Genomic DNA, 15222 nt, shown 5'->3' on the forward strand with positions numbered 1-15222 from the left:
AGCTCCTGGCGAGAAATGAGGGTCTGACTGGCGTTTGGAGGGACACAGGCTGGGTAAGTGTTTTGTCCGTTCTTGCAGGGCCTAGCCTTCTCATTTGCCTCATTGGGGTGACAGGGGTGTCATTATGTCTGAACCCAGGTCCCGAAGCAGGCGGTCCCTTTGGCGTGTAATTTTGCCTGCGCATCACATTGAGCAAAATTTCCATTCTCTCAGTCCCGCTGCTTTGCGTGTGCTACGCCAGCATCAAGTGGCTCAGCTCCAAACCCATTGCATCCCGCTGCTCAACCTATGGAAGAACCGGAATGGGCACGTTCCCTGTCTAGGGTGGTACAGGATGTCTCCAACATCAACAAAGCTATTGTGGATATATTGGGGCGATTGTCGGCAAGGCAGTCCTCTGACCGGTCCGACTCTGGGGATAATGGGGCTCGTGCCCATCGCGGCTGCCCCACAAAACGGGCCAGAACTTCCTCCCCCAAAAGGGGTTCTGTGTCTCCCGTGTCCTCGGCCTCTCCTCCTCCTGCTAGAGAGTCTCACTCCGACATGTCCTCAGTTGAAGAGGCATTTTCCGAGGAGAGAGGGTCAGATGAGGATGTTGTCTCACAGGAGGGTCAGTCGCCGCAACTATCCTCCATGGTGGACAATTTAATTATGGCAGTTATTGAGACGTTGCAGGTTGAGGATCCAACTCCGTCATCTGCCAGCGCGGGTGTTTCCTTTAGGAAGTCCCGTCATTCGCACAAGTGTTTCCCCGGCTACCAGGAGTTTTATTCCTCTCCTACAAGAAGTGAAATTTCCCTGATAGACATTTCATGTTGCCAAAACGCTTGAACATCCTTTTCCGGAGGATTTGACTAAGAAATGGTCGGCTCCACCTATAGTGGACCCGCCAGTTTCCCGCTTGATTAAACATATTAATTTGCCAATGGCGGATGGGGCTTCTTTTTCTGATATCAAAGATTAGAAGCTGGAAGCGTTTGCAATATCTGCCTTTTGAAGCAGCGGGCATAGCGCTGCAGCCGGTGTTTGCCTCTACATGGGTGAGCAAGGCTATGGGAGAGTAATTTACGTCATGGTCTCGACTCGGGAGTCCCCTCGGGTTAACTTGCAGATGTGGCCCTGCAGCTCTCGTATGCCAGTGCATATGTTTGTGAAGCATCTTTAGACGAGGCCAGGTTAATGCTTGCTTGTCAGCCCTGTTAGTGGCTATTCGCCATACCCTATGGCTCTCATGCTGGGCGGCAGATAATGCTTCAAAAGCGGACCTTGACGGCCCTCCCCTTTACCGGCAGCAGACTTTTTGGTAAGCGCCTGGATGAGCTTCATATGTTTCGGCATGTTTGGCTGGCTCATGTCTCAGATGCGTGGGTGAGAGAGGTCATTGCAGAAGGCTACAAGCTGGACTTTAAGTCCTCCCCTCCGTCCAGTTTTTTTCGTTCGTCTCCTCCAGCCTCTCCCGCAGCCGCAGATTCTTTTTTTCTGGCAATTCACACGCTGCTGCAGCAAGGTGTGATTGTTCCGATTCCAGCGCAAGACCGTTTTCAGGGGTTTTACTCTAATCTCTTTGTGGTTCCCAAAAAAGAGGAGACGGTCCGTCCCATTCTGGGCCTCAAAGCGCGCAACCGTTTCCTTCGCGTCCGCAGATTCCGGATGGAGTCACTGAGGTCGGTCATTGCGTACATGGAATCGGGGGAGTACCTGTCCTCGATAGACATAAAGGGCGCTTATCTTCACGTGCCCATATGCGTCAGTCATCAGAGGTTTCTCCGGTTCGAAGAGGGTCTATTTTACTACCAGTTTGTGGCCCTCCCGTTCGGCCTGGCCATGGCTCCCAGGGTCTTTACGAAGGTTCGGCCAGATTGGCCGCGCAGGGTGTGGCACGCGTCCCTAGTCGCCCTTCTCGCCAACGAACCTTGGCGTCTTCCGCTCCGGGAGGACCTGCTGTCGCAGGGGCCGATCTTCCACTTGAATTTAGGGTCGCTACATTTAACGGCATGGCTGTTGAAGCCCCCGTGCTGAAAGCTCACGGGTTTTCGGATGCGGCGGTCCAGACAATGATTCGGGCCAGGAAGCCGACGTCTTCCAGAATCTACCATCGGACCTGGAAGTCCTACTTTCGTTGGAGCGAGCGGCGACAGCTGTCTCCCGTTCGTTTTTCTTTGCCGCGACTCTTGGCTTTCCTGCAGTCGGGCATGGACTTGGGGCTGGCTCTCATCTCCCTCAAAGGGCAAGTGTCGTCTCTCTTCATATTTTTTCAGCGAAATTTAGCTTTACTTTTGGCGTTTCGGACTTTTCAGCAGGGGGTGGGGCATGCTGCACCCCCTTTCCGTCCTCTGTCGGATCCTTGAGATCTTAATCTAGTGGTCAACGCTCTCCAATCTTCAACGTTTGAGCCTTTGCAGCAGATGTCGCTGCGCTTTCCTGTCTTGTAAGGTGGCTTTTTTGGTTGCAATTACTTCTATCCTTAGAGTATCGGAACTCGTGGCTCTGTCATGTCGGTCGCCCTTCCTGATCCTCCATCAGGATAAGGTGGTCCTTTGCCCTGTGCAGTCCTTCTTGCCGAAGGTGGTGTCAACATTTCAGCTCAATGAGGAGATTATTCTTCCTTCATTTTGTCCGTACCCGTCTCCTCCTCGAGAACAGTCGCGACGGGCTGAAAGCTTCTGACTCCTCGTTAGATTATCAGGGCTCTCCTCCCTGGGATCTCGCTGATCAACCCTTTTGATATGTCCCTGTATCCAAAAAGTGTAGTTACTCATTTTTTTAAAGGGGTTGTCACCTCTCGGATATTTATGGCATATCTCTAGGATGTGCCATAAATGTCTGAAAGGTGCCACTCCTATCTCCAGCGTGGGGACGTGAAGGTAAATGGAGAAAAAGCTGCGCATGCGCTGCCAGTCTCTATTCACCACCATGGTACTTCTAAAAAGTAGTGTTGGAGTGTTGTCTGTTTTCAAAAGTCCCATTGCAGTGAATGATGAAAGCTCTCCAATCACTTCTGGAGTCCCGTTCTTAAGACAGGAGCAGGTCCCAGAGGTGGGACCCTCACCTACTGTACATTTATGGCGTATTTTATTGATGTGCCGTATACCAGGATCTTTCACCGCTCCTGACATGCCTGTTTTATTAGCTTCATGCATTCCCCATGCAATAACAATTCTGGAGCCTCTGTTCTTATGGCTCTATGATGTTCCGTTCCTTTATTACTTCTACTAGAAGTTATGAAAGAAATGCTAGCAGTCTGCAGTAAGGGTACAGAGGGGTGGTAACAAGTTGGGGGGTGTACCTGCACAGTCTGACAATGGCAGCTCTGATTGGATAGAGTGAGTCTGTGCAGGTACCCCCCCCCCCCCAACTGGTTACCTCCCCTCTGTACCCTTACTGCAGACTGCTAGCAATTCTTTCATAACTTCTGGTAGAAGTAATAAAGGAATGGCACAACATATAGTTATAAGAATAGAAGCTCCAGAATTGTTATTGGATGGGGAATACATAAAGCTGGCGTGTCAGGAGTGGCGACAGGTCCTCTTTAATTACATGTGCTCATGCAACCCCTGATGGAATCCACGGCTCAGACACTTTTAACTAATGTAATAAATTTACATATCTCATTCCATTTTAAGCAATTGTCCTTCGCAGATTGCTCTGTTATAAGGTATACCGATGGATGGGTGTAATCCTGGACAAAGTGCCTATATAAACGTCTGTGACGTAACAACTGGGCGGAAAACCCATTTAACAAGAGTCTGAACTCTGTATTTGCTTCATTGCTCCTAGAATATGCCAGTGTGTGTGTGTGTGTGTGTGTGTGTGTGTGTATATATATATATATATATATATATATATATCATACATACATACCAGACGCTTATAAAAGATCTTTCTCTACAGGCGTCCTCCTCTCAAGGTGTCCTCTGCTTTCTGATCTATTATTTTGCTTTGCTCCAAGATTGTGATTTGATTTAGACTTTAGCCCCCGTCAAATGTGGACGCCCCTATATTTAATTTTCAGGGCACTGGATTCAGCCGCCCATTTATATACAATTTTTGGGAGAGCTGGTTAATACAAATAAATCTCTGCTATTTCTGATCAAGTTACCTTCATAGTGATAGTAATGATCGAATAAGAATATTCCTATCAGGTCTAATAATTAGTAAAATTTAAAGAGACAGTACAAGGAATTATTTAGAAACTTTTTTTTTTTTTTTTTTACATACATTCTTTCTCCTCCATATTTCTATACATTTTCCTTTACACTGCTACGCCTGACTCCTTACCCCCTCTACATAATGATGCACAGCGGTCATACTTCCCACTGGTCACCTTCCAATAATTAGAGAACGACAGTCAGGATCCCCCCCACACACCCTGCTGTGAAGTCTTTTAGCCATCGCTTCACATGAAGCCTGTTGAAGTACGCCCAGTTTGCTCCATTACCTTTCTCGAAGGAGAACTGCACTGTCTGTACAGCTTTAAAGAACATATATATGTAGCAGGGCCGAATTTGTCAAGGGTTTTTTCTTACTGTCGTGATTCTTCACCATTCTGAGCTGTAATACCACACACAACCTGTGGAACGGTGTGGCGCTGTTTTTGTTAAAAAAAAATAAAAAAAAATAAAAAAAAAAAGCAACCTTTTTTTTTTTAAATCCTTTGAAAACATTCATGGCTTATCGCTAAGATCATGGACCCCTGCCGATCTCTAGAGTGAAAGGGCAATGGTGCCAGGAACCCCACTGATCACATTCTGCAAATGTCAAGACTCGGAAAACAAATTCCACCACTAAACTTAACACTTCCATGACCAGACCCTTAGAAAAGAATAAGAAAAAAAACATCTCCTCTGCCCATTGTCGCCCCCTGGAATGCACTTTGCATGGCCTGGAAAGAGAATGGAGCGACAACCTCCCTGCTCCAAATTTTGGCTTACAAAGAGAATTGTCAGATTGCAACTCCATTCAGCTCATGTGCAAGAGAGAGATCTGTACTGCAGCAGCACTAACTATTAAAACGCTGCCCCCCACAGTTAAGAATATGGATCTACGGGACTGGTATTGCCTCATCCATGCGTATGTTCTCCTGACATGTCCATAACTAACTGGAATAACAGTTCTGCAGCATTTTTTCTTAGAACGGTAATGCCCAGCTGTTAATGTATACTTCCATTTCTAGGAGGAATAACAGAGGAGCGGTAGCAGAGTACTAAACATGAAAGCCCCAGAATTTATTTACTAACAGAGACAGGTCAGGAGAGGTGACAAGTCCTCATTAAAGATCATTGATCATCAGGATCAACTTTATTAACCTAGCCACAACACCTGGTAGGGTTGACCCTTCTGATTATAAAAAAAAATACCTTTTTTTTTTCCCCCTTCAATCCATTGCTGTATTTGGGAGATTTTTTTTTTTTTTTTTTTTAATATTCAAATTATAGCTTAGGTGCACCAAGCTTGGGCCCTTAGCTCTGCCACTTTGCTCCCCTCCCCTGCACCTGGATTCCTGGGGCTGTCCAATCAAGTGGAGGGAAACTGAGCATAGGAGCTAAAGTGCACTGAGTGGCTGGGGCCTGCACTTGGGCCATAATGTGCAAATTATTTTTTCCGAAATAGCGGATCGGGAGGAGAAAGGTGTGTTTTTAATCAGCAGGGTCAACCATACCAGGCATTATGGCTAGTTTAACAGGGTTGATCCTGCTGTTAGGTGCCTTTTTAAAGAGGTTATCCCCCACACACTAGTCTGTCTTTCTTTGAAGCTCTGGAGGCTTGTAGTGAAAGACTGACAAGAACTAGGGAATCCCTGTAGTTTAAAGGGTTTTTTCTGAGATTTTCATATTGATAGCCTGTCCTCAGGTGTGAATGGTGGGGGTCCGACACCTGGCACCCCTGCCGATCAGCTGTTTTAAGAAGCTGAGTGCTGCCGCTTCTTCGCACCTTACCGAGCACAGCGCCGTATATCGTATAGTGGTTGTGCTTGGTATTGCAGCTCATCCCCATTTACTTGAATGGGACTGAACTGCACGTAGGCCACGTGAACGATTAACGTGATGTCTCTGGCCTAGCAAGAGGCCTATTCAAACAGCTGATCGGCGGGGTTGCCGGGTGTCTGACCCCACGATTACATGTTGATTGCCGTCAATATCAAAATCTTGGGAAATCTGTTCAAGGACGTATAAAAATGGCACTAAATCCACTTAGCAGATTTTGCAGGTAAAACCTGCATGAATGAAATGGGTCATCGTAATGGAGGAGAAGGTTTAGGCTTTCATGTGGTGTCTACTGTTATCCTCAGTTTCCACATGTAGATTTTCCCGCAGATACCTTCACGCTTCTACATTGTGGGGAAATATACTGTATACATTATAACACTTGGTGGTCAACTGTATAGGAAAGCATGCTGTCCCGTCAGTATATCTCTGTGTACGATGACCATACGTACTGAGCGTGGTGTGAACGGGGCCAAAGTCTGAGTTTAATGAGGTTTGAACCCACGCATAGTTCAGAACGGTTATAAAGTATCCCTTTGCTGCGCTGCGTTAATTTGTTGGAATGTGGACAGAGTCTGTTATTTCCCTGCAATTGCAGTACTGTATATATTTTTTTTCTCCCATGTGCATTTTTTGCGGATAGCACACTGACTAATTCCTTTGCAGTCATGCACACATCCGTCTAAGGCTACTTTCACACTAGCGTTCGGGCGGATCCGTTCTGAACGGATCCGATCATAATAATGCAGACGGAGGCTCCGTTCAGAACGGATCCGTCTGCATTATTTTAGCATATAACAGCTAAGTGTGAAAATAGCCTCGTACGGATCCGTCCAGACTTTCAATGTAAAGTCAATGGGGGACGGATCCGCCTGAAGATTGAGCCATATTGTGGCATCTTCAAACGGATCCGTCCCCATTGACTTACATTGTAAGTCTGGACGGATCCGCACGCCTCCGCACGGCCAGGCGGACACCCGAACGCTGCAAGCAGCGTTCAGCTGTCCGCCTGGCCGTGCGGAGGCGAGCGGAGCGGAGGCTGAACGCCGCCAGACTGATGCAGTCTGAGCGGATCCGCTCCATTCAGACTGCATCAGGGCTGGACGGCTGCGTTCGGGTCCGCTCGTGAGCCCCTTCAAACGGAGCTCACGAGCGGACCGACGAACGCTAGTGTGAAAGTAGCCTAAGGGGTACTCTTTTTCATTATGGAGAACTCATGATATGCCGAGTATGCGTGCGCAGTATTGTAGACCAGGCGATGCCCCTACTATGCCAAGTAGCAGAGTACGTGTGCGCAGTATTGTCAGGGCTGCCATCAGAAATTTTGGGGCCCCTTACACAGCTCAAGGCCTGGGCCCCCCCTCCTACCCCGCCCCTTTAGAATCCATCCTGACTCCACCTCCCCTCCACCCCCAAGGACCTACCCCCAATTTCATAATTTTTTTACAACTACAAAGACAGTAAAAAGTGATAATCAGCGATTTCAGTAAGGAATTCATTTTTGACCAAATAATATGAAGCCTGCTACCACGACAAGGTAGACTCTTTTAAGCAGGACCCTCCACTAACACTAACTACACTACCTGTTCTTATCTGCCCTAGCAATCTTCCCCTGGCACATTAAAAAAAAAAAAAAAAAAAAAAGCACAAGGTTTACTGTTAGTGTTATGGGGGGATCTGTGGATGACACAGTGTTATGGGGGGATCTGTGGATGACACACTGTTATGGGGGGAATCTGTGGATGACACACTGTTATGGGGGAATCTGTGGATGACACACTGTTATGGGGGAATCTGTGGATGACACTGTTATGGGGGAATCTGTGGATGACACAGTTATGGGGATCTGTGGATGACACACTGTTATGGGGGAATCTGTGGATGACACACTGTTATGGGGGGATCTGTGAATGACACACTGTTATGGGGGGATCTGTGGATGACACACTGTTATGGGGGAATCTGTGGATGACACACTGTTATGGGGGGATCTGTGGATGACACACTGTTATGGGGGGATCTGTGGATGACACAATGTTATGGGGGAATCTGTGGATGACACAATGTTATGGGGGATTTGTGGATGACACACTGTTATGGGGGGATCTGTGGATGACACACTGTTATGGGGGAATCTGTGGATGACACACTGTTATGGGGGATCTGTGGATGACACTGTTATGGGGGATCTGTGGATGACACACTGTTATGGGGGAATCTGTGGATGACACACTGTTATGGGGGAATCTGTGGATGACACACTGTTATGGGGGATCTGTGGATGACATTGTTATGGGGGATCTGTGGATGACACACTGTTATGGGGGAATCTGTGGATGACACTGTTATGGGGGCATCTGTGGATGACACAGTTATGGGGATCTGTGGATGACACACTGTTATGGGGGAATCTGTGGATGACACACTGTTATGGGGGAATCTGTGGATGACACACTGTTATGGGGGAATCTGTGGATGACACACTGTTATGGGGGATCTGTGGATGACATTGTTATGGGGGATCTGTGGATGACACACTGTTATGGGGGAATCTGTGGATGACACTGTTATGGGGGCATCTGTGGATGACATTGTTATGGGGGATCTGTGGATGACACACTGTTATGGGGGAATCTGTGGATGACACACTGTTATGGGGGAATCTGTGGATGACACTGTTATGAGGAATCTCTGGATGACGCACTGTTATGAGGAATCTGTGGATGACACTGTCATGGGGATCTGTGGATGACACTGTTATGGGGGATCTGTGGATGACACACTGTTATGGGGGATCTGTGGATGACACACTGTTATGGGGGATCTGTGGGTGACACACTGTTATGGGGGGGTGTGTGGGTGACGTACTGTTATGGGGGATCTGTGGATGACACTGTTATGGGGGATCTGTGGATGACACACTGTTATGGGGGATCTGTGGGTGACACACTGTTATGGGGGATCTGTGGATGACACACTGTTATGGGGGATCTGTGGGTGACACACTGTTATGGGGGATCTGTGGATGACACACTGTTATGGGGGATCTGTGGATGACACACTGTTATGGGGGATCTGTGGGTGACACACTGTTATGGGGGGGTCTGTGGGTGACGCACTGTTATGAGGGATCTGTGGATGACACTCAACCACTCTCAAACCCAACTGGTCAAACTTGTTAAATGGATCCCAAACACAATATGCACAATAACACCCCCCACCCCCTCCAACACTTAATTAACCCCTTCATGGCCTAAACATTTTTTTCAAAGCTGAACACAAAGCTAAATAGGGCTGGGTGGGCTGGCAAGGGAGGGGTTAATAACAATGATGGAGGATCATGGCCCTGTGGGATAATCCAGAAAACAGCTTTGCATTTTACCCCTGAGCAAAGACCACACAACAAGTTGGACATGCAGTACTTTTAGTCCGGCGGCCTTTCGCCATGCACTGCCGTGCTGGGCCGGAGCTCCACCCCCGTCCCCATTATAGTCAATGGGGACGGAGCGGTGGTCCGGCGAAATAACGGCAGGACGGATCCGACAGGGTGAACAGCCTGTCGGATCCGTCCTGCCGCTAGTGTGAAAGTAGCCTTACAATCTCATGGCTTCTGAGCAACAGATCGCGTGGTCTTCACAGTCATCTGTCCCTTCTCTTATCTCTCTGCTCCTGTCCCTTAATCTTATCACTGCTTCAACAAAAGCCTCAGCCTCAGTGTAAACTGTTCTAGTGACTCACGGCTCTTTTAACTCAAAGAATCGAATGAGTCACTAACTAAGTCGGATCTTTAGATTCTTTTAACCTGAGACTCATTCGATTCTTTCTTAGACTCCCTGCACTTGTGTCAGTGACTCAGACTCAGAACTGCTAGTGCTTGCCTTGCCTCAGCTCTGATTGGTTGGTGGGCGGGGAGGGGAGGGGCTGGCAGAAGCAGCTTCCACTCTAGGATCAGATTACACTCCTCCCGAGTCCCTCCCCTCCCTGCTGCCAGCGGCTCTGCTATTGTGTGCTGTGTGACTCACTGACTGAGCGGCTTCACACGGATCGGCTCAGTCAGGGGAATCGACTCCTCTGGTTCAGTGAACTGAATCGATTCAAATGAATTTATTCGTTCATGAACTGGACATCACTAGCAAGGAATGATCAATTGCCCCCCTCTAGTGATGCAATAAAGTTCAACTCAAGTCACTGACAAATGAGAGGGTTTTTTTTTTTTTTTTTTTTTACATTGGAACTGCCCGGGCCCCCCCCCAGGGTCTGGGCCCCTTACTGGAGTATCGGCTGTACCCCCCTGATGGCGGCCCTGAGTATTGTAGTCCAGGTGATGAGCCTGGTACGCCAAGTAAGTTTGTGCAGTATTGTAAGCCAAGCGATGTCTCTCTGGGTTGCTGGGAAAGATATTCCAATTAGCTTTCCTAAATCTGATGCTGGCAGGTGTTGGACATGATAATTTGCATATATTTTACCCAGAAATACAGAGGAGTGTTGTCTAGCCTACAGTAGTTGTTACGTGTATCAACCAGTCTTCATAATAGGAATAGTACCCACCCAGGGCTTCCCCCTATGGTCTTGCAACCAGAAATGTTGTTCTCATCTGCTTTTCTCTGATTAAGGGCTTTTGTCCTGAAAGAACTAGTGGCAGATGTGAGGATGTCTTAGCTATTTTTCTGGCTTTGTTACATAAGCATGTTTAAAAGGCAGGGAGGCATCTCTGCCAAGTTGTTGTGTGAAAATAATGCAGCTCTTACATTGCTGCTGTGTTCCTACTGTAGACCTACTTAATAATAATATAATTATAGCTCCTATTGTCTTCCTATTCACCTGAGGATCCATCATCAGTATAGCAAAGACAACACCTTCAGCAACTTTATTTCACTATTTTGGATCAACTTTGGGCAAATACACCTACACAGTAACCTTCAACTGAAAGTGCGACAAGTGAATTACAACATCCTTCAAAGCTTACACCTCTCTCAATGAAACATGCAAGCTAGTTCTCCTTCTAAAAGGATAATAGAACCGAATGTCTCAAGAGAGACTTGCCTTGTGGGGTACTATTTGGGGTGCTCTTTATCACATAGTGATAGTGTTATCGGCATAGTAGTGGCATACTGCGCACATGTACTCGGCTCTCCATAATAAAAAAAGAGTTCCCCTTAGACAATGCATATATAGTTCAGAAACACAAATTTCTGTACTAGTATCTCTCTCTTCCCCCCCCCCCCCCCTCTTTCCTCCCCTTTTCCTCTCTCTCCCCCTTTTCCCTGGATCAAAAAATTCAGCGATCTCCAAACAAAACCAGTCTTGTCTGGTTCGCTCATCTCTAATATATATAACACATGCCAATAACTCTTTGTCTGAATTTAGGCTTTGGCTGAATGATTTCTGTGTAGCCCTTTTAAAGCTTTGTGTGCATCGGGGCCAGACTAGAGAGTGCCCCTAAAATACTACCGCTGCATGTCAAGTACTCCCTGCCCTATTAAGTTCCCATAGTACAAAGAAAAGAAAACAGCCCCTGAGACGGCGCCAAACTCCCGGTTGTTACTATCAGGTTTGAAAAAGAGGATAAATAGGGGAAAAGGAAGGTTTTTGAGTAAAAAAAAAGATAAATTGGTGAACAAAATTGAATTCTGACCTGATCAAAAGATGAAATAAAATGAATACATGTACAATAAAAAGACTTCTTAAAAACAAAAGAGTTGACTCACTTCACTGAGGAGGAGGTCAATGGGATAAACTCAAGACACCCATAGACTCGGCCTCCCCCGCCAGGATCGCTTGTAGTATCTCAGGAAAAATACGTCAGTACCAAAAGTGTTACTTCTGGTGGTTTCCTTTTATTAATATCACAGGTGGGCTCAACGCGTTCTCATATACCCCCTTCCTCCGTAGCAGTCAAAATGAACATATAGACAGCAGTAGCATCCTAAACATGTGTTCCTTACCTATAGGCTTTATATGCACTCAATATTTGAAGTCCACGAGGTTGAGGGAGAGACGTCACTTCCGGTGTTAGAAGCAGAAGTGTGCGTTCCAAGATGGAACGCACACTGAAATCTCTGGTATTGTAATGATAAAGACCGGTATACTCTTGTCATATTGATATACCGATCGCTAATGTCTAGAGCAATACTGATGGGTCTCCAGATTGGAAAGAAGGAGCATACATGAATCGCGCGGGACGGGAAGGAAGGCACTTATGGTCCCACTCTGGGTGGAACTCAAGGAAGCGGAGACTTCCGGTTTGGTGTTGAAGGGCAGAACTGGAGCGCACGGAAGCGTTCCGCCTGAAGTTACACCTTTGGTACTGCCGTGTTTTCCCTACAAGCGATCCTGGCGGGGGAGGCTGACTCTATGGGTGTCTTGAGTTTATCCCATGGATCTCCTCCTCAGTGAAGTGAGTCAACTCTTTACCTTTTTGTTTTTAACAAGTCTTTTTATTATATTCATTTTATTTCATCTATTGATCAGCTTTTATTTAGCTCAGAATTCAATTTTGTCCACTAATTAATCATTTTAGGATCTTCCTTTTCCCCTACTTATCCTCTTTTTCAAACCTGATAGTAACAACCAGGAGTTTGGCGCCGTCTCAGTGGCTCCGTTTTTCTTTTCTTGTTTCTTTGTACTCCTTTATGTAGTAGTTGTATCTACACATCCAGCCTCTACTGGCAGCCTCCAACGCTACACTTTGGCACAGTTTTTTCCCCCTTTGGCGCCCTGCTGTTATTCCAAGATTCTTTGGATTTTATTTTAAAAGGTTCTTTGACTAACGCTCTTTAAAAATAAATAAAAAAATCCTCTATAGTGTCAGCCATTCTAGAAGCGACCACTTCATGACGGCGACTGCACCTGATGGGAAAAGTGTCCGGATTTAATCATTGCGCAGCACAAATCCCTCTGTTTCCGCACAGAAAGCTTTCTCTTCCGAAATTACTTTGTGCCTTCTGTTTGGGAGCTAAAAATGAAATGGGATTTATGTGCCGAGTAAAACAGCAGTGATGAAGAACAGAATATTTATATTGGCTTTTTTTATAATTTTTCCGGATTCAGCAGCCAGTTTTCCTAAGCTGCCTTTTAGCGTCTCTCTACTAGCGAGCCGCTGCGTTGGTGCGCTTCATTGTTGTTTATCCGGTATGAAGAAATTATAGAACATCTCCACCATGACAGACCTCTTTAAAGTGCGCTTTATATTTGCTGTATGCAGTGATTGTAAAGCGAGTATGTTCCCATCATGAATATCTGTGCCCCTTTTAATGCATCCCGCGTGCTTGCCTTTAGCAGCAGCTGCCTGACACTGGTTGCCACAGTTCTCTTTGCCTTCTACTGTTATCCCATAAGAATTTTACCCATATATTTCCATTAGAGATGTACTGGTGAGATACATTTGTCCTTCCTAAATGTATCACCTTACTTTTATTGGTGATAAACACCATTTGCCACTTCTCCGCACATGAAAAGTTGGGACGTATCCCACTGTGCAGGCATGAGGTAGGTTTAGGCGTTTATTGTAAAAAGCGTCCATTGTGCAGAATTTTTATTTTTTTTAAGTCTTTTTTCTTCGACACTATTTCATATTGCATGACAAGGTGTCCTGATCGAGGCTTAAAGGGCACTCTTTGGCCTCCATCAGGCCAATGGAGCCGTATGGACACATTTGGCACACATGCCAGGAGCTTTTTGAGGCATATATGCAAATGTAGGCTCCAAACTTGGTTAATAGGGATTTTCAATGATTTTCATTTCGATAGTCTATCCTCAGGATAGGTCATCAATGTAAGAACGGCGGGGGTCCAACCACCGGCACGCCCACCGATCATCTGTATAAGGAAGCCACGGTGTTTACCGCTGCTATGGTGAGCACCGAGGCCTCCTCGCGGCGTACCGAGCACAGCGCTGTCCATTGGATAGCAGCTGTGCATGGTATCGCAGCTCCGACCCATTCACTTGAATAGGATTGATCTTCGCCTAGGCCATGTGACCGATAACAGTGATGTCAAATGGCCTAAGTGCTCATGGCCTCTTCGTATAGCAGATCGATGGGGGTGTCGGCAGTCAGACCCCCACCGATCAGATATTGATGATCCTTTCCTAAGGATAGGCCATCAGTAGGGAGATCTTGCAAAACCCCTTTAAGAGATCTTTACCTGATCCTTTCTCTTAAGGTGGATTTACACTGCCTGATAATTGGGTAGATTTTTGGGTACAAACATTCCTGCGAATGCTCGTTCCGACAGTCTGCCCATCTAAATGAGCGTCTGATCACCTGATGAACGCTAGTTTATCGGGTGACCTTGTCGCTCATGAAGGCACATCAATCATGTTTTCTGGGCAGCAGATCGTGCGGTCTGAACGGCGATCTGCTGCCCAGAAACAATGATTCTGTATGGGGACCTGCGATGGCAATAGCCATCCGTGGAGGAGATCGCTGCATGTAAATGCAGCGGTCTCCTTCACTGAGCAAATAGCCGACTGTCAGAAAGGAACACTTCATTCCCAACAATCGGCTATACATCGTAGCGTCTAAACCTGCCTTTACAGCCAGTCGGTATGACAGAGGGATCACCTCTGCACCTAATTATTAAAATAAAAACGTATTATATGCCAGGTTTTTGCCCTTTCAAAAAGTATACTGACAGTAGTTGTGGCGTACCCATAGACTTCTACGGTGCAGACGTATGAGCGGTGCATTTACAGTACGGTAGGGCACATGTTGTGAACTTGGAGGTCATGTAAGAAAATTGTCGTATGCCAAAAATTGAAGGTGTCGACCCTAGTAACTGTTCTCAGCGGCCTGTATTTTGTAACTTATGGTTGATAGACTGCACCTCCGTTACTTGACTGCCCTAGTTTTCGGAAATTATGTGTCACCCGCATACGTTTTATAAATCTCATTCACTCTAAGGTACAGATAGATGTTCTCTGTAGGGTCCATGAGTTTTTAACTTTTTCCATTTATTTTATTTCTTTTTTTGTCTCTTAAACAGCAAAAGTCGGCGTCCCGGAGGAAGTGCGCGGCGTGTAAGATAGTGGTTCACACTCCCTGCATTGAGCAGCTGGAGAAGGTGAGCAGTGTCCTAATTTCTCATCTAATCCCAGCAGAGACTCGTTTCTTCAGCTCAGCTTGTGCTTTCCTTGCAGATAAATTTCCGATGTAAGCCATCATTCCGTGAATCTGGTTCTCGCAATATACGGGAGGTAGGAGAAGAGCTTATTTGTTTTTTGTTTTTTATTTAGTTCC

General features: G+C 46.4%; 1 protein-coding gene across 7 annotated transcripts in view; it reads left to right on the forward strand.

Annotated features, from left to right (window-relative positions):
* Positions 1-15222, forward strand: part of DGKZ (diacylglycerol kinase zeta) — a 181889-nt gene that overhangs the window by 104114 nt on the left and 62553 nt on the right. For all 7 annotated transcript variants that reach the window (XM_044269558.1, XM_044269560.1, XM_044269561.1 and 4 more), the window contains 2 exons: positions 14969-15046; positions 15123-15179. In XM_044269558.1, coding sequence (XP_044125493.1) covers positions 14969-15046; positions 15123-15179 — 135 coding nt within the window. The remainder of the gene's footprint in view (positions 1-14968; positions 15047-15122; positions 15180-15222) is intronic.

The sequence above is a fragment of the Bufo gargarizans genome, chromosome 10, assembly GCF_014858855.1.
Source record: "Bufo gargarizans isolate SCDJY-AF-19 chromosome 10, ASM1485885v1, whole genome shotgun sequence".
NCBI lineage: Eukaryota > Metazoa > Chordata > Amphibia > Anura > Bufonidae > Bufo > Bufo gargarizans.